The 20708-nt window shown below is 38.9% G+C and overlaps 1 protein-coding gene across 1 annotated transcript in view; it reads left to right on the top strand.

Moving 5' to 3' along the window:
• The window catches only part of LOC121916544 (sodium channel protein type 2 subunit alpha), a 47707-nt gene that overhangs the window by 15147 nt on the left and 11852 nt on the right, over nucleotides 1-20708 (top strand). The window contains exons 7-10 of the mRNA XM_042441787.1: nucleotides 10061-10181; nucleotides 11391-11545; nucleotides 14974-15147; nucleotides 18547-18669. Of these exons, the coding sequence (XP_042297721.1) occupies nucleotides 10061-10181; nucleotides 11391-11545; nucleotides 14974-15147; nucleotides 18547-18669 (573 nt within the window). The remainder of the gene's footprint in view (nucleotides 1-10060; nucleotides 10182-11390; nucleotides 11546-14973; nucleotides 15148-18546; nucleotides 18670-20708) is intronic.

The following is a 20708-nucleotide window of genomic DNA, read 5'->3' as shown; positions in this document are numbered from 1 at the left end:
TAACCATGGCCTGAAACAGACAGGGCAAATGATGCAGTTTCTGATCATGTTCAGGTGTAGCGTTTAGATGATGCACACCCCAAAAGTGGCTGGAAACTGTGCTGACGCCATGTCTTCCCAAAAAAACTGGGCCAAAAAGGAGCAAAAAAAAAAAAATCTGCTACTTTCTGGCAGCTGAGTTTGGGATTGCAGCAGCAGGCAGGATCGGGGCTGGGTGCATGTGGTTGCCGCGGTGCAAACAGTGCCATAGCAGTCCCACCGCAATCCTTTTTGCCCATCTGTTTTAGGCCCATATCAATCTTGTTTTAGTTCTACACTTTGGATACACTGGTCCCCCGGGTTACGAAATACCCAGGTTACGAAATTTTCGGGATACGAAAAAATCCCATAGGGATTTATTGTTTCGGCTTACGAAGTTTTTTCGGGTTACGAAAAAACCCCGGCGCTGTTTTAAAAGCCGCGGCTTTTTCCCCATTAGCGCCTATGGGCTATTCGGCTTACGAAGTATCCCGGGTTACGAAAGCGGCGGCGGAACGAATTAATTTCGTAACCCGGGGTACCAGTGTACTTTAAATCTTTGCCCTGAATTTACCTGTGGATATGAAACAATCATATAATTTGTTGGCCGTTGCCTCTCTTGGATAGTTTTGATAAAAAAGAACTTAATGTGACTCAAGATAATTGGATAATTTTCTATATACTGTAAGTACCCAAGCTATGGCTGTTTGAGGTAGGACATAGCTTGGAAAAATTATTCTTTTCTGGACCACAACTGTCCCGATAGTTTGAGGATACTGGAAGTTGTAATACAAATAGAAAATTTCGCAAGCTGTAGGCTGGAAAGGACATACACCTTGATCTACTGCTGACAACCATCTGTGTGGCATGTACTAGTTCCACATTTTAAAATATAAGATTAGGGAGTAATTTGGTGACTGTTCTCATTTTCAACGTATGGCCAGCTGGCATTTTTTTCAATGGGAAGGACTTTTACCTCAGTTCAGATGATTTAGGGGCCCAGGGAGGGAGGTTACATTTCTATATCACTTATCAGTGAACTCAGCACTTTCTGAGTGGTTTACAATCTGTAAGCCAGTTGTCCCCAACAGGCTGGGTACTCATTGTACCAATCTACAAAAGAATGGAAGGCTGAGTCAACTTTGGAGCCCTGAAATCTAACTCACAATGTTGTGGCTGCATTGCCACCATTTAACCATTGAAAGACCAAGGCTCCTTGAGGAGTGGATCTCTGCAGCATGGCATGCTTGCAGTAGCCATCTAGACTTTTTGCTGTGAGCTTAGGTTTGCCCCTGTCATCACCAGTGAGAATCAGCCAATAGTACAGGAGAAAGCTAGACAAGGAAACCAAATATGGAATATACCCCTTGTTGTCTCAGAATCTCCTGGGGTTTCAAAAGAGCCTCTTCTTGCTCTGTGTGCAAAAAGTCATGGTTGGACTTGTAAAAGCACCAGGAAGAGGAAGAAGCCTGAATTTTTAAAAGAAGAAGCCCTGGTTAGTATAGCAATGGCAAGGCTAAATCTGGAGTCTGGATGAGACCTTAGAACATAAACTTATGCCTATTAAGTTTTGTCAAATCTAATCTGGGAGGGGCAGTGCCCCCCCCCATAGCTGCACTCCTGTAGTCTGCATAAATCACACAGACTCTGCATGGTCTCACATGCAAACCTCTCTTCCTCTGGCTGCCACTGACCTCTGGAGAACTAACACTTAGGGAAGAAGAGATCAGAAGACCCAGCTCTCTGAAGTCAGCCAAACATGGTGATCTTGGGATCTTGTTCTTAGTATATTTTCTGTCTGTGTTGTACTTTCAATGTAATCTGGATCAGTTAGTAGAGCTGGAAGAGAAATGGGAAGTTGACCCTGAGAATAGACAATTCTGGCAGAATTTGTGAGGTGGGTGGGGGAAGCTTTCAAGCATCTGAATTTTTACTGTTGATGAACGATAGGGTTGGTTCCAGGCATAGCCCCTGTTCACAAAAGGTGCCTTCATCTGATTTGGGGAGATTCTTCCTCTTCTCTCAGTCCCTTACACCACAGTTGACCCCATTCAGCTGGACTCCACATTTCTCTGTGTAGCATTTTTGAGTGTGGAGTGGCTGCTTTGAAGAGAGAGTGATTAAACCACTTTTGTCAGCCCTATTGCATGCACTTAAATTTGTATCTAAGATAAAAATTTCTTTAGGTCAAGAAGTTAAGGTGGCGTTCATTTCTAAGTTTTAATTGTGAAGCTCTTGCATCCTGTCTATATTCAATAGAAACAATAAGGTTGTATCTAAAATGTGTGTATGAATGCCTTGTTCATGATCTCAACATGAATTTCAGGTTTACAGGTTGAAACTCTCGATACAAGAAGTCAGTGCAGCTTCTTCAGGCAACCCCACCTTTTAAAGATTCACCTTCAATTAATCTGTTATTTTTGGTAATAAAAATATAAGATAATAGTGCATGCTTATTGAGGGCTAAGCTGGCCATTATTAAATAAGAAAATGAATACATCTTTTCCAGTGCTATCTTAGAGAACATGCATATATAAGCCAAGTCATACATGAGAATCCAAAGTCGAAGCCAGAGGTACTGTATCATAAACTTCATTTCCTACCATTCTTACTTCTCGCAGGATTAAAATCAAGCTGGATCATTCAAGAATGCAGCTCAGGTGCTTTTTTTATCAGACAGAGCAACGAGCAGCACCCATTTTAAACAGGTTACTTAAGCAAGTTCTACCTCTGTATGATCACTGTTTAAATGAATATTGACTGGCCTGCATGCTATTCAGCCATCTTCCTTCCCCATCCATTGCAATATTGTAGAAACCTTCACGGCTGCTCTCAGCAGATTCTGATGACTCGCATCACAGCATGGTCAGGCAGGACTGGCAATCCCAGTGTTTGTAGGATTTCAGGCTCTAATTAATCTGTGTTCCTTACCACTTATTTATAGCAAGACATCAAAATGCATGCTATTATCTATTCAGCTTTGAAAGCTTTTGTTTGGTTAGATATGACTAGGAAACAAAATGCAAAATTGAGTTAAAGGATTCATGGCTTAATCAAATGGAGCTTTATTTTATTCTCTTCAACAATTAATTGTGGGAAGATGTGCATGATTTTTGAGTTTTTAAACAAAAGTAACCAGTCTTGTGTGCTTAAGTGCATAGGTTGCTAACATTCTGTCATCTAATCATCTATTACAAAATTGATAGCATCCCAATAATTTTTAAAAATTGTCAACCCAAATGTATGTAGAGAAAATCAATTTAAAGTTGTAATTCTGCCAAGAGATCTACAGTATTAACCCCCATGTCACAATCATGACCCAAAAATCCCCGTTCAAAAACAGTGGAAGTAACATGTGCATATGGATGGCTGAGTTGACAGTTTCTGTAAGTCTCAAGACTACAGGGATAAAAATTGCCATAGTACCTAGTCTAGTCACTACATAAAGTTTTAAAATATAATGCCAAATAGTAACCTTGATCCTAGTGGTAGGTCCAACTGGAATAAGCCCATTGAACCAATTTTTGAGCAATGAGTCAACACTTATGTAAATCCTATTGTTTCAATTAGTCCCCTCTTGTTGGTCAACAAATTTAACGTAAGAGTTTGTCTTTAAATCATATATCCCAATCAAGGGAATTGTGATTTCTGGAGAAAACGTGCAGAACTGCGCAAGCAGCTCCTCAAGGCATACTCTGCCAAAGGTGCAATACATGCCATGCTGTAAGCATCATTACTCAATATAGTCTTTCCCCCTTCTGTGTATCGGCCTGTTTTGCACCCACTCTAGCAGCGGTAGACAATTGCAATGGATTTGAAGCCAAAGCCCTTCCATTGCCTACCTCCTAGATACCTGCAGGCCATTCTGCCCCACCCTGCCACCCCCATTGACAAAACTACAACATCACTTCTGGTTTTCCAGAAATGCTATTTGGGACCTAAACAAAGTATTAGAATTGTGGGAATAGCAGCATTAGTAGGAGAATGGTACTCAGTGAAGACATTTAGAAGTATGATTCTCTATTTTTTTTCTAGATTTTTTCAAGGTAATGGGGGACTCTGGTGGTTATCTCACAAAAGGACCTATAGACCACACAATCCCCACTCCTGCAGGATAGTTAAATAATATGCAGCGTAATTAAGCAACATGCAGAATTGTTAAGCAATGTGCCGAAATGTTTTACTATGTGCCGAATGTCATAGTTGAATAATAATTTCTCTACTCACTGTAGACAAACAGATTATGACTTAAGAAAGCATTACTTTTACTAGTATATTTTTCCATAGATATATGATTAATAGAAATCATCTTATTCATCTCGTATGAATTGGCCTCTCCCTCTCTGTTCCTTTACTAACTCTCTTCATCAATTCAACTTTGATTATATATCCTGGTAGATTATTAAACCAAAGTTTTAATTTTTAAAAAATGAAATCGATACTGTTGGCATGTTCTGTGTTTAGCTTCTTTTTCTTCTTTTGAATTTTATTTAAATTTCCAAAAGGGATGAAATTTATTTAATGAGTTATTATTTAAAGTTATGAAATTGTTTCCTCTCCTAAAATGATTCCTGGACAACCATGATTGTCTCAGTTTAGCTTCAGTTTTCTAAACTGCAAATCACATCTGATTTATAATACCATACTACCATGTATGAAAACATGATGACAAATTTGACATGAAAATACTTCAAACCTTGTTTTTTATTTGCATCATTTTTTAATATATGAAAAGCAGAAGGCACTGGGAACCAAAACAATATTAAAATGTTACCCCAATGTACTTAATTCTTGGGTTAGTACCTCTGGTGCATCTAAACTGCAAAACAAACAGAACATTAAGGTTTCTACAGTGCCTAAATTCTGATGAATTAACCATCTTTTTAAAAACATGTGTTTTTTTCCCATACCATATTGTTTGCAAATCTTCCTATGTTGACATGTTTCCTAAAGGATTTTTATAACTAACATTCTATACTGCAAAGCACTTCTAAAAATGTGGAGAGAAAATCCCTCTGCTATTATAGAAGCGCCTGTTGAGCTTTACAAATTTTCACAGTTTTAGCCACTGTTTGCAATCCTGGACTCACTTAGCTGGGATTAAGTTACAGTAGGTTCTGTTAGATGTGTTTTAAAAACCTGGGGAAAGTGTTAGTTAACTTGCAAGATTATTTTTATTGTTTATGTTTTGATCTCATAACCATCTCCAATAAAAGAAAAACATAGAATGCAGTTGTTTATATATGTATTATGTTCCTCACCTACATCTCCCATCAGGTGTAGGCCAGCACAGCAAATACTAAGGGGGTAATAAGGGTTGCAGTCCAGTCCAGACCCACTCCTCCAATTTGCCCATCACTGCAATAAACCATCATTTTCCACTCATGTGTGCTCTTGGTATGGAGTTTATCACACGGAGGGTGAATTGGTAAACTCCTGTGCAGAAATGAGATTTTAAAATTCGGGTGATGTTTTTCAGATGTGTTGCCATGAAAGAGAAATAACACGAAAATAATCCAAACAGAAAGCTCCTTTGTACTTTTGGAAAGTAAAAAAGGAGCTGGTTTTGACAAGTTTTCATGTTATTTCCATTTCATGCAAACATCACCTGAAAAACATCCCGCAATTGTGGGTTGTTTTAAGTTTAAATTTAGTTTCTGCACAGGATTCCTCCTGTGTGATAAACTCCATAGAAATGAATGACTTTCTTAAAATCATGTGCTTAGACAGTGTATACTCAATGATTTATAATTATCTCACGGGATTTCCTTTGTGTTTGAGTTCCAGGCATAATAATCTACAAGGTCTGCTTTTGAATGCAGTTGAATGCAATTTCTGGGACAGGCAGTCAGACCATTTTCACTATTTGACCCAGGAAGTGACATAGAGAAGGGAGCTATATCACATGAAGTTAGAGTACAGCTCACAGCACAGGCCCCTTTACAGTGTTTTTAGCTTGATATGTGCCCTTCCCCATGCAAATAAATGCACACTGAGCAAATTAAAAATGAGCACTTCTAGCATACCCTGTGTGCATTCTCCAAATTTATGCTCCAGCCTTCCTCACCTTCGCCTTTTAAAAACCCATCTCCCTCCCATCCTTGGTTCCTGATATTTTTCAGGTAACTCTAGTTCCAATTAAAATCATTGATGAAGGGTGGTAATGTTTGGCCATCTTCTGTTATAATGTTCTATCAGACTCACTTATCAAATATACAAAGTTACAGAGACAGAACTTTCCGGGTTTAATTATAAATATTTCTTAAGTAAGCTGAATATGAAGTTTATTGCACAGGCCCTAAAACGGGCCTGTTGCATTCCAAAACGGATGTGTGCACGGAACGGGATGGGGCTAAGAATGGAGTTTACCACACACTGGAACACCGTCACTGCTGCCGCACTTTCCAGTCGCATCCTACATCTGATAGAACATTATAACAGAGGGCGCGATTTCTGAGAACACGTGGCAGCAGCGGTGATTGGAATGTGTGGCAGCAGCATTCCAGTGTGCGGTAAACACTGTTCTTAGCCCCATCCCGTTCCGTGCATGCCCATGCGCACCCCCGTTTTTCAATCAATGGGCCTGTTTTTAGAGTCCGTGCGATAAACTTCTATGTCTCAAAAAGCTCTGGGTGCTTTTTACTTAGCTGTTTAGTACTTGTGCAGTATCTTATTCAGATAATGATGCTTATTATTATTATTATTATTATTACCATCATCCATCCATCCATCCATTACAAGAACCATATTACTTTTGACTGAGAAAAACTTGAAATATTTAATTTATGAAGGATGAAATTTAAACACATCCTCCATCCAACATGAACGTAGATTGGCCTGACAATTTTGTTTGCATGCAATATATCTAACATACTAGTTTGATGAATAAACTGAACATTCTTTCATAAGACAAAAAGCAATACAGGTTGACTCTCTTTTATCCAAAATGTTTGAGACCACAAATATTTTTGATTTTAGGGTGTGTATTTTTATTTCAGAATACCTGTATTTACATATATGTACATAATGAGATATCTTGGAGATGGCACCTAAATAGAAACAAACAAATCATTTATGTTGCATATACATCTTATACACATAGTCTGACGATAATTTTAGAGACAATTTTTTAATAATTTTAAGCATGAAAGAAAGTTTGTGTACATTGAACTGTCAGAAAGCAAAGGTTTCACTATCACAGCCACCCATGAAAAAAACGTAGGTTTTTGGAATATTTTGGATTTTTTGAATTCTAGATAAGAGAGATTCAACCTGAACTGTCTAATTTGTATATTTTTTTTATTCTATGACTCAGTAGCAATGCATTTTTTTTCTTCAAAAAATAAAAACAACCTAAAAATAACTTTATTTTCTGGAAAGCATTTTGTTATTATTAATTTTGGGGGGCGGGGGAACAACTGGTTTTGGCTTTTTGCTTGGCTTTGACAACATTATTAATGCTATAAAAACTGTTTAGGATGGAATGATGCAAGCAAAATATACAATTTCAAACTATAAAAATAGCACTCATTAGTTTACGGTCCTGAATTTATTATAAAACCTTAGATTGCTTACATAAAGAAGCATGATAGGAACATGCATCTCAATCCAGTGGTGCAGAATTGGTGTATGTCTCAGGTTTATGCATGGGAAGTGGCATTAACTTCTTATCACTGTTTGAAATAGGAGTATATGAGTTTCACGTGCATTCCATTACACATATGAACTGTCTCTTTCTATTGGAATTAATGGGGCAGCCAAGTATAATAAATATACATGTGTTCATCTGGTGTATTGGATTATTAAACTCTACTCTGTCTGTATGCTGTTGAGTCCCCTGCAATTTCAGTGTTATACCTGCATAACCTGAGCCCAGACACTTTCAGCTGGAAGCTAGCCCTTCACCTACAATCTAGCTTCAGATTAAGTACCCCATAGAATGCCATTTATGAAGGGTGCATACATGTAGGATACATGGCTACTTGTTTTTAAGATGATGCTTAAGCAAAGCCCTTTCTTATCTACATTTGGAAGGAAACAGTAATTATTTATTTGAATGCGCCCTTCACAAATGGTGCTGAATATCACAAAATCCCGAACATGGTATTTGAAACTTCCCTGAGCAAGCTAGACTTTCCCACAATGAGTTTGCCTCCTGTTTGGATAAAATGCCACCAAATGTTTCTGTAGGGCTTCCATCACGCTATCAAAACATGGCTCCCTTATCAGTCCTACAGAAGATTATTAGTGATAAACGGATACTTTTACCCTGTGTGATATACTTTTTAAAAAGTTAATACAGAGTTATAAGAAAGTACTTTGTAATTTTTTAAAAACTATTGTTTTAACATGTTCAGTGCAGAGGCTTCCATCTGCCACTAGAAATAACACTGTGCAGAAATGTTTGATGTTTTATAAGATATATTATGTGGTGCCAACATTTATAACATTAGTTAATATGGGAATAATTGTTCTGCAAATATTAATCTTCTTTGTTACAAATACAAAAATTAACTTTCCTGTGGAGATATAAATTAATATATTTGGATTCCTATAAAAACTAAGAATTTGGATGAGCTAAAAGACAGCCTTGGATCTAGTTCTGTTTTCCCCAATTTAAAATTTGAGGGAGGGAGGGTTGATAATCTGATCAAATCAACAAAATCTGTTTGAGCATCAGAGAAATTGATTACACCATTCTGAAATGCCAAACACCCTTCTGAAAGAGATTTAATTATTTTTAAATGTAAGTTAGGCAGACTACCTGAAATAAACTGAAATGGTGGTTCTGATTCTGAATTGGTAGAAATAGCTTGGCTTTTTTCTTTTTCTTTGTGAAGTTGAAAATGGTAACCAAATCTTTCTGCTATTTAAAAAATAATAATTCTCAAACTGGAACAGAATAAAACTGGTAAAGTACATTTTTCATCAAACCAATACTTTTGGCTGGTTAGAGTTCTTTAACAATAAAAAAGCTTGATTCCAATGAATAATGCCAGTGGATTTGTTTGGAATGTTACATAAAGAATGATCTTTTATAACTAAACATTGACACAGGTATGTGTTATTCACCATCTGCTTACATCATTCCCCACGTAAAGATAGCTACTTACCAATGCAGCCATTTTAATAATGTTATACATGGTAATAACATTGTACAAGGCTACCAAATGCAATGACCAACACTACTTTTATTCAATATGGTACTCATATTCGTCAGCAGTTATTCATGCAGTATTCCATTAATGTCTCTTAAGAGTGTCAGGCAATGAGTTGGAAGTTTCAATGGCATCTTTTTCATTGCTGCCACAATGCCTTTAACTGCAAAATAGGTTTTTATTTTGTTTTATTGCCAGGATAAAAATATGTGAATTTCACTGTCCTGAGAGGATATATATGTGTACCATTTAAGAATAAAAAGTAGTTTTAAAATGCACAGTTGGTTGTGCAAGTGCATTGGCAAAAGAGAATGCAAAACAATGGCTCTCGCTCTGGAATTAATATGCTGCTTTCCTTTTTGAAACTAGAGAAACTCAGAAGTACTTACACACTGATAATTTGTGTTTTCATGTCAATGGGAAATAAAAGGTTAAATATAGTTTGCTGCATATGCATATTCTACCATCATTAGACATGAAAATACATCCTTTAGTTTTCAGTTGATTTGGTCTTGATTGGGGGGGGGAGAGTGCTGCAATTCATGATGCTCTCTATATTACACTATTTTAATAACCAGTTGGCTTGATTAAAATTTTCAGAATTTTCAGTCCTGTATGTGGCTCACCTGACTAGCAAAACTGGTTCAAAACTGTGGTCCCTTCTTTCAAAATACTGAGATGTTTGACATCATAAGGAAAACACATGTGAATATAATTTCTAGTTTTTCTGACCTCACATAGAGAAAGCAGACTGGCATTACGTATATATGTAAGGAGTCCTGCCTTTCATTTCACATGGAGAGCATTTTGGAATGCATTCAGTATAAACAACCCTATAGCAACAGATGAGTCATTAATCGTTTTGTATGGGGCTTTATTTGCAGAAACTAAATGCATCTAGCTCATCTGAAGGCAGCACAGTTGATGTTGGAGTTCCCCAAGTAGGAGAACAACCTGAAGCTGAGCCTGAAGAATCTCTTGAACCAGAAACCTGTTTTACTGAAGGCAAGTAAAATAAAATACTAGGAATGTTTTGGTTTTGCTTGTCCAAATAGAGTTTATCAGACTTCAGCTTTGTAGGATCTTTGTTGCTTTGGTGCCAAGACAAAGAAGCTAGCTACCGTGTTGTGGGTTAAGAGGAGTGGCCACAACTTTAATATAATATACACCAGTTGTGTAGATTCACATACAACTTCCCTTTGGATACAATACAATGTGCAGGAAAGTTAAAAGGAGACACTGGTTCTATGGTTTGCAGACCATTATGCAACAGGTGTCTGGTAAGCATCTATCAAAACTTGCCATAATTCCCAATCTCTGAGGCAAGCAAAAAGAGCCCCCCCCCCCCCCGCTTCAGCAACTGTCCCACACTCCAGGGCTTACCTCCTCTCTCAACTTCACTCATACTGCATGTTCCCTTTTCCCTCTCATATCTGAAAGTTGTGACAAGAGAATGATGAACAGGTGGCAGACAAATATTTTTAAACAATTTTTTATTGATTTTATACAATATTAATATCACAAACCAATTTCCACTTTTTCGTACATTTAGTCCATTTCAGCACTTGCTTCATATTTCTCTCCAGTTGATAACCAGTTATTTTATTTCTCTGCTACCTTTTTCAGTTTGAATCATCCTGCTCACAGTGACATTCCTGAACATAAATTGTCTATTAAACTTTCATCATATATTTTTCCCAAATTCTAATTTCCTCTGTGATGGCATTTAGTCCACTCTTCTTCCCCTATATTAATTTCTTTTTGTATTTCCCAAAGAACCTTTTACTCCTCATATAAAATCACTGCACAGCTCCCTTTTTTATCTTTCATATATTTAGTCAAAGGTTCCCATGTTCTATAAAGTTCTTCTTTTGATTTCCCTCTTAAATTCAATGTCAAATTATCCATCTCCATATATTCATAAAGTTTAAATAACCATTGGTCCAAAGTCAGAATTTCTACAGTTTTCCATCTGCTCGCATATAGTACCCTAGCAGCACAAACCATGTAAAATACCAACTTCCCATGTTTTCTTTCAATTAGTTCTTGTTCTACTATACTTAATAAAAATAACTTGGGATCTTTACTCAAATTTTCTTGCAATAAAGCTAGGACTGTCCCTGCATATACAGGGACTATTGCATGTGTAATTTGTTAGTTCTTGTTGCAGAATAACTTTCTACTTTCATCTATTACACTCACATCTTTTGCCAGGCTGCATGCGGAGGTTCGAATGTTGTCGAGTCAGCGTAGAAGATGGGAAAGGAAAAATATGGTGGAATCTTCGGAAGACCTGTTACAAAATAGTTGAACATAATTGGTTTGAGACTTTTATTGTCTTCATGATTCTCCTCAGCAGTGGTGCTCTGGTAATTCAGAACATTTGAAAACTATTCTTTGTCATGGAGATGGGATAAAGCATCAATTTGGATGTGTTGTTATCAAATGTTGAAATATGTGCATGGTAGAGGGTCATGTTTGGCCCTGCTATGGGTCAGAGCTGACCCTAGAATCATCCAGGTTTTTTGCTGAAGCTTTCCATGTGGCATGCCATTTTATGTTCCTGTGGTGTTCTATGCCCATCTCACCCTGAACTGTGCATATATATTGTGGATCTGAGAACTCCACTAAAATAAGTATTGGGTCAGTTATACCCCCATTAGGGTGAGTGGGGGGAAATGGTATTAGGTCTCAACATGTAATTTCACATTTACTTATACAGTAGCAATTTTGTTTCAAATCAGACTGTTAGGGAGTTTCTACCATTCAATATAGCTTTTAAAAATTCACATTTCCTGAATATTTTGCATTAGAAATTCAAAATATATGAGTGACATCTCAGAGATCAATGGGACTCCATAACTCCACATGGGAATTTATCTGCTAATATCTGTACTCCAAACAATAATTATTTAAAAAGTCTGGAGATTTTTAATGTTAAATTTCTAAATCAATCTTGCTGTTTTTGTTTTTATTTTTGTTTTCTCTCCTATAGTTCGGTGTATAAGCCATTATAGTAATAATGAGTATAGTATAAGGAACACACTAATGATTGTAGAGCTGTCAAACTGAAAACTAGAAAGTACTCTTGTATCTTTAGTAGTTGTGTAGAAGAGGGCATTTCAGTAGCTATTGCTTTTCACACAAACAGGTAAATAGCAATACTAGCTTAAATTCCCTCTTCTTCATACCCATTAAAGGTACATGATAACTCTCCAGTTTTTACTCTGGCAACACTAAATGATTGTGCCAGCTTCCTTCAGTGAGGCAGAATCTTCCATATGATAAACTATTTCTTAGTTTATATTATCTGGACATATGGGAGTACTTTCATAATATCTGTATAGTCAGATCAGACCTATGCTGCTCATTTAAAGATGGGCAGCCTGGAATGTAGAACAAGAAAGCAAAATGGGTGAGGGTAAATTGAGGAACATGATAGAGGAAATGCCTATAACTCTTAGAAACAGTTCACCTAAAATGAAAAGTCACTGATTTAGGAGCAAGTAAGGGGTATGTAGGTACAATGGCTTCCCAAAGATTTTTCTGTGCCATTTTGAATTGAAGTAGTTGTAACAGACTTGAAATACAGTGAGCCTGCTTTACTGGCAGTCTAGCCATCTGTGGATTGAATCTCCTGTGGATCGTCCCACCCCATATTAACCAATGGCTAACACAGGCTAATGTACATCACCACCCATTGACTAATAAGGCCTTGTGTTTCCATGTTTTTCCCCCATCTCCGGGGGGCCCTGAAGCCAAAACACCATGGATGGGAAGGGCCCACTACACTATTCTGGCTACATTTGGGCTTCACACTTTGAGAAGCATGTAGAGGTGAAGACAAACTGGAAAAGGTTTAGGAGAGGGTAATGAAAATAGTTATGGTATGGAAAACATGCCCTATGAGGAAAGATAACACATGCACAGTAGTACACGTCTTATAATTTTCTGTGAATTATCATGATACAGTCTATGTGGTGCTAAGCCTTTGGAAAGCCTTTGGAAACTTCAAGTGACCCAGAATGCTTTGGTCAGGGCCAGTAACATGGAGCTCTCAAGTTGCTTGTTGTAGCACCTTAATGTGCTACCAGTCCATTTTTAAGCAGAATTCAAAGTGTTGATTATGATTTAGAAACAGTATACATCTTTGGTCCATGTTATCTGAAGGACTGGGTTCCTTCTCTGAACCTGCCTGGTTTAAGCATTATTAGGGAAGGCTATTCTCAGACTCACCACTTTCAGAGGAATATTAGGTGAGGACACAAGAGAGGGCAAATGTTTAATTTGAAGTAAGCATGTGTGGAGTTTAGCCTCAGTTGCTAGATATTTATAGTCATGCTGGTATATAGCAGAGGGATGAGGGGGCAAAAATTCAAATGTACCAGTAAATGATTTTCATAATCAAGGCACATTTAACAAACAAAGGCCTGAAACAGATGGTCTTAAAAAGCCAGTTTCCTCACAGCTAGAAAATGAAAACCTAAAAGAACCCTAAATCCCAGCTAGAACCCAAGCTCAGTCGGCTGATTTGCAAAGCCAGAAAGCTCCCGACTTTGCAAATCAGCCAGCTGAGCAAGGCTGGGAGCCAGGTTTTAGGCAGGAGGTGGCACTGGCAGCAAAATGCATATGATAATATCCAGCTGCATCCCGGAAGAGGATTCACACTGGGCAAGATAAGGTGGATTATTTAGCTGTGCACTAAACTCCTAAATTAGATACAAGTAAAGACACACAGAGTACATGTGTCAATCTTGATTTGTTTTTAATCATGTTCTGAGCCACCTTGGTTCCCAGTACTGGGAGAATTAAATAAGCTGAAGGTATATATAATCTGCAGATGAGAAGGCATGACAGCATTTTTTAAGGACAAAAGTTCTTTATCTACTGCCACAGCGGCAGGACTATTCTAAGAAGTTGAAGCAACTGGAAGAGAGATATCACTTGAACACTAGGTGAAATGTCTAAAAACAGTTACAGAATAAAATACTTGTGGTTGTGTACAATCCTTAACTGGGGATCTTCAAGCAGAAACTGAACAGCTATCTGTTTTGGAAGTTCCTTTAGCTCTGAATGCCTTCCACTGAGTGGGGTTTTACACTAGGTGGGTTATTAAAACACTATGATTACTACTGATGAAAACGTTTTTTTCTGTAACGCAGAATGAAACAAAGAAGCATGGGAGAGAGTTTTCAGATCACCTGTCCAATTAACCCAGTAGTGTTTACCTTTAACTGGTAGGAGCTCATCAGAATCTCACAAAGAAGTCCTTCCTATCCCTTGCTACTTAATCCTTTGAACTGGAGAAGTCAGGGATTGGTCCTGGAGCCTTATACATATCCCTCACTACTGAGCAATGATCTCTTTCCACGATGAACAGGCGCCATAATTGTCAAAACTATTGCATATTTTTATCAAATTCTGATTTGACAAATCAAGTATTAATTGAAGTACAGTAGTTAAACCTAGCAATATCTATGTTTTGGCATTTTCTAAAGATCTGACCCCACCCTCACCCCGAGACCTGTTGGAAAAACTATATTGAGAGGGTAAATCCATACCCCCAGAAGCTTCTGAGCTGTGATTTGCCATTTTGGGAACTAAATGTTTTTGGAGGGGCTGGAAGAGGCCATCTTGGGAAATTTGCTTGTAGCATGTGAGCCATACTTTGATCACCCCATTATATAGGGAGAGGATGAGTTTTTTAGTTATAGATAGAAAAATGTTTCAATTTTAGTATATCCCAAAATAAGTCATACCAAAACTCAAGGGGAAAAATCTACCTCTTTGTTCACAGGCTTTTGAAGATATATATATTGAACAGCGGAAGACCATCAAGACCATGTTGGAATATGCAGATAAGGTCTTCACATACATCTTCATCTTGGAAATGCTTCTGAAGTGGGTGGCTTATGGCTTTCAGATGTATTTCACTAATGCCTGGTGCTGGCTGGACTTCCTCATTGTGGATGTATGTATGCTGTGTTTCATTGTTAAATTGTTAACCCACTGTTTTCAGAAAAGGAACACGTTTGCAAAAGTCAGGAGTAATTTAGTGTGCAGTCCACCCTTTTTGCAGAGCCCACTGAGGCACAAACTGCTGCACTACAAATGCTGCTCAGCCATCACAGAAGAGTCTAATTGGTGGGACAGCAGCTTCTGCTTTAGGAATCTTTCAGAAAGCTCTGCAGGCACAGAACTGCCACTGATGCTGTCCTTACTGATGATGGCAGCCAAAATGGAATGTTCCAGGAACAGCTTTAAATCCTAACTATGGCGGGATACAGATGGGCAAAAGGGGGTGTGTTCATGACGTCATGAAGGTATAGCCTTCAGACGGCCCTTACCTGAATGCTGCCATGAACACGCCGCCCGCACGCCCCAATCGGGAAGAAGCGGCATTAAAAAGGTGCTACTTTTCCCTGCTTCTTTTCTATATAGTGCGCAGCTGCGCATCTCCGTCTGTAAGCTGCTGCACCGGTACGCCAGAATTGTTACGCCGCTAATTTAAGTTGCCCATTTAAAAGCTCTGTGTCTGCTGCGTCGCATAAATGAGTCGGGGTCCTGGAACATGCGCAGTTTGCAGTCAGGCTTTAATTGCAGCGTCAGCTGCCATGCAGGTGTGGAAGCTGCAGCACAGCTGCAGCACATTTTAAGACTCCTAACCCTAACCCTAACCCTAGAGCTGCATGTACGCATGCGCTGCTAGAATCGTGGAAAGTTTGGAATTTAAAGTGCACCCCTACACACATTCCTGCGCCATTTTCACCTAACAATAAAAAAACGCTAAAACTTTAAATATTTACATATGTACAAGGGAGGTGATGGGGGATGGCAGGGGGACAGCGGTGGCAGCGGCGACAGCTGTGGCTGTGCACTGCAGATTCAGCAAGAGCGCGGGGACCAAAGGAGAGGAAGCATCCATGATGCTGGTGACATTGGCAATGTGCAAGCAGACAAGGATGCCAACACCAGCTGATCACCAGCTGGCAGGAGACCACCTTTGTTCTTGGCCAGGGCGGGGGGAAAAGTTTAAAGGGGCTTGGGTGCTTTAAATGTGCACATATGCTGTCTGCCGCCGGTGCTGAGAGCCGCAGCTGCGCAGCTGCGCATCCACCAGCCGGCAAAAGAAAAAAAAAGCCCCGTTTTTGGCCGCCCGTGAGGAAGCTGCCTCTCTCTTTGCGGCGTCCTCCGAGGCGGCGGTATGGAAACTGCGGGTCAGAAACGGCCCCAGGTGAGGCGTCTTCACTGCCCCCCATGTGGAAGCCCCATACACCTTAGCCACGCCCCCGGGGCGGGCGGTCTGGAGGCTCCGTATTCAGCAGAATACACCTCCAAGACGTCTTCCCCTGCCCGTCTGTATCCCGCCTATGTGAATCCCCTTTGTTGCCCTGACATGACATGACAACAGATCCAACACAGAGACTATACCAACTTGTAGCTTATGTAGTTATTCTCACTTCTGTTGGTGTCATTAAAAGGGAAATATTAAGAACTAAAACAAACACTGAGGTAGAGGCACATCCTGCCTCCTGCCCCAGCAGCATCAAGAGGCAATGTTTCCTCCAAGAAAGGACGAATTAAAGCCCTTCTCTTGTGTGTGTGTCCGCCGCCAACCATTTAGGACAGTTGTGCTAAATCCAGGATTTCATAAAAGGGTGTTATGATACAAACAAAAGTAGAGCAGTTCTTGTATAATGCCAAGCTGCAACTAATTCCAGGAAATACATATATTGGTCTCCAGTAGAGTGGCTATCTGGTCAGGATGATAATTTTTATATTGAGGTACAAAATAGATTATTCATTTATCACAAGTTTCCTCTGATGAGAATAAAATTTGTCACCTAAGTGTGCCAAAAATATTGACAAGACACACCCCCCCCCACAGAGATAATGAAAAAATAGAATAAAAAGAACCCACTCTCAGAAATAGTGGCCTTTGTATCTACCTTTGATGGCATGTATTGCCATTGCGGTGGGATGTGCAGGCAGGCTCAAGTACTGTGCTTTGGAATCTGTGGTGGTTGCTGTAGTAGAGAGAGTCTCCCAGATTATGTAGAACTAAGGGTTCAGAAGCTCCTTAGATGCTGCTAGTCGTGTGTAATGAATCTGAGGCACCTAGAAACTATAGGAGATGATATATCCTTCCTGGATATATTGGATTCCATCTAATTCAGGAATGCTGTAGGTAGTTTCAGGAACTGCACAATCATGGAAAATACACAATGTCTATATGTAGCAGCATTTGAGGCCTGAAGGTTTCCTGGAGTAGATGAGAGCCACCCAGCCACTCTTGCATTAGCAAACAAAAAGGTGCAAGTGTGGCAAGGGCAGTCCCATCTAGCCCAAAAGGGCATTACAGCTCTTGTCACATTAATTAATTAATTTTAATTTTATGTGTCTTCTGCATTTCTCCTGGCATGGAGAAATAGCTTTTGATAATGTCAGTCAGAGTCCTACAAATCCTGATATTTAATTAATTCCCTCAAAAAATGTAATTCACAGCACCTGACCAATCTGTATATTTAATAGGTTTATAGAGTACTGACTACAAATTGGATATAGGGGTGGTTCACCCCACCACAAATTCCTGCTTCTTATTTAATATAAAGTGGCTTACCAGCTAACCAGCTGTGTTCTGTATTTTGAACTTCTTTTGCCATTTCACATTCCATCACAATAGCACTTTACATTTGTTTACCGCTTCATAGTTAACTAAGCACTCTCTAAGCAGTTTACAATGTGTTAGCCAATTGACCCCAACAAGTTGGGTACTCATTTTACCTACCTACAAAAAGATGGAAGGCTAAGTCAACCTGGAGTCATGCTAGATCGAACTCACAACATTGTGGCTGCAGTACTGGCATTTACACACTGTGCCACCAGGGCTATAACAAAATATGATCGGCTGGCCCAAGTCACCCTAGTCCTATCTTTAAATAACATTAACTTTCTTCAGTCCAAAAATTATTTTCATCAAGGAAGCAATTTTCTTCAACTGAAAGTTGATGTTTTGTTTTACAAAAGTAAAATATGAATGCCTTCTTCAGCCTTGTTCAAGAGAAGGCAGCAATTAATATCTTATATGAATTTATTGCAGATAGTCTTGTATGAAGTCACTAGCTAGGCCTACACTGCTCCTAGTGAAATTCTTTTTCAAACACTTTTGTAATGGGAATCAGGCATTTCCCTTTGTGTCACTCTGATTTTATCAAAAGGTGCCCTTTTAACATGTGTTTATTCTTCTACTGTAATGGACCGGAAAGATCTCTGCAAAGTTATAGCAAAGATTTCTTGAGAATGGTAGTACAGTACATATTCATCCAGTGAATTAATTTCCTTTCTTTCTCTCTTTCTTTTTCATGTGTAGGTCTCTTTAATTAGCTTAACAGCAAACGCCTTGGGCTACTCTGAACTTGGTGCAATTAAATCGCTTAGGACTTTAAGAGCTTTGAGACCTCTGCGAGCCTTGTCACGGTTTGAAGGAATGAGGGTAAGGGGGGGGAATACATGAAAGAGCTTGAAATAACGTATGCATAAAGCAGAACCATATAGTTAATCTTCTTGAAAATGTACAAAGAACGTGAGCTGCAGAGTATCCAGTTTAAATCTCATTGGCAGCATGCCATTTACTCTCTCAGACTCTCTGAAACTGGGGAGAACAATACAAATTTACCGGGACAGTGCACTGAAAACTGAGCTAATGTTTAAGCATTTGAAATATACTGTACAAGTACAAGCATGTTTGGGGTTGTTTGTGTTTATGTCCTATGCCTTCAAATCATTTCTGACTTAAGGTGACTCTAAGGTGAAACAGTCAAAGGGTTTCCTTGACAAAATTTGTTCAAAGAGGGTTTGTCTTTGCCATCCTCTGAGGCTGAGAGAGTGTGACTTGCCCATGGTCATCCAGTGGGTTTCTATGGCCAAGTCTGTATTCAAACCCTGGTCCCCAATGTCCTAATCCAATATTCAGACCACTACACCATGCCGGCTCTTGTTTACCACCATCTTAATTAAAATGATCTTAAATCATTTTTTTAAAAACACACGAGAACTTTAAGCATCCTCTTACATAAATTTACTAGTCAGACACACACACACACACACACACACACCACCACACACTATTTCCCACCAGTTAGTTAAAGTTTGGTTTTAATTATCTGTCATTTTTACTGGGAGATTTGTAAATGCAAAACACAAGGCTGTGGTTTAGAAGCACATGTTTTACAACATGCACACGTATGTAGGATTGAATCCAAAAATTATAATTACAAAGAACACAGCTACTAATGTTGTTCTGCAGATGCTTGCGTAAGGGTTTTCCAGATTTTATTAGACTGCAGCTCCCATGATCATTTGCCGTTGGCAGTGCTGGTTAGGGCTGATGGAATTGGCAGTTCAATATTTGTCACTTGTAGGGTAGGAGAATTATAGCAGTTCTTACTCTTCTAATAAGTGTTTGTGTACACTCTAGTATGAGTAGAAGAAAATTTTGGTCTTAATTTCACTTCTCGTGCAGTTTGTCAGTGAGAGGTGTGTGCTCTCACTGCTGTGTGCATCTTTATAAATTTTACACATGAAATCAGTCTGAACAGTGACTCAGGAGCCAGGTTTACGGGCAGGACCAAAACATTATGGATGGCAGAACAGCAATAGCTCTTATTAAGGAAGAAGGATTCCTCCATGCAGTTTTCATTTTATACTAGAATCTTTAACTTTCTGTCAAAGGAGAATGAGGCAGTGATTATTCCTTAATATCCAAAATACTGGGACAGGGGAAGGGAACCAACCAAAATCTGTCTGTCTGCTATTCTAAAAAAATACAAACAGTGTGCATTCTACCCAGTGTCTCCTAAATTTAAAATCTCTCTTATACATTCTGCCCACCTGTACACAATATGCCATGTTGGTGGCCATTAATATGTATGTAGCACTTCACATTTTGAGTTTTATCAAAGGATTCATACTGAACAGGGAAAATGTAGGTCAGGGCAGTGGAGTAACACATGGCTGATCATGTAGCTAGTACAAAGGCCAAAATCTTTCAGCCTTGGCACTGCCTATGCCTTGAAGCTATTTAGCTACTACACTGTTTGTTTCCATTTATATACATGATATCTCTCAAGATGAAAAACCCATTTGTTTTCAGAAGATAGAAAAACTATAAAAAATGTTGTTAAATAGTATTGCATTTAATCCTGTGGGGTGCATCACCTTTTAATAACAACAACAATAATAACAACCAATTTCCAGAATTAGATTGATTTTTCAGACAATTCCACAGTTCTAGCCGATTCCAAAACTGATGCCAAAATCCCAGTTCTGTGTGCCTTGTTCTGTGTACCATCTGTAATGTGTGCAGGAAGTAACTTCATGATTCACTCAGAGCATGTGGTTCAGAGTCCACAGTTCCATCTGGCACTCTTGGCACCAGGGTGATCTGGATGACCCATGTGGCTTCCTCATGCACATAGTTCTTTGCAAGTTATCTATGTAGTATAAGTTATTAGAGCTCCAAATATATAGAAG

The sequence above is a fragment of the Sceloporus undulatus genome, chromosome 1 (assembly GCF_019175285.1).
Source record: "Sceloporus undulatus isolate JIND9_A2432 ecotype Alabama chromosome 1, SceUnd_v1.1, whole genome shotgun sequence".
NCBI classification, from domain to species: domain Eukaryota; kingdom Metazoa; phylum Chordata; class Lepidosauria; order Squamata; family Phrynosomatidae; genus Sceloporus; species Sceloporus undulatus.
Note: the sequence above shows the minus strand (reverse complement) of the source record. Positions and strands in the feature narration are given on the sequence as shown.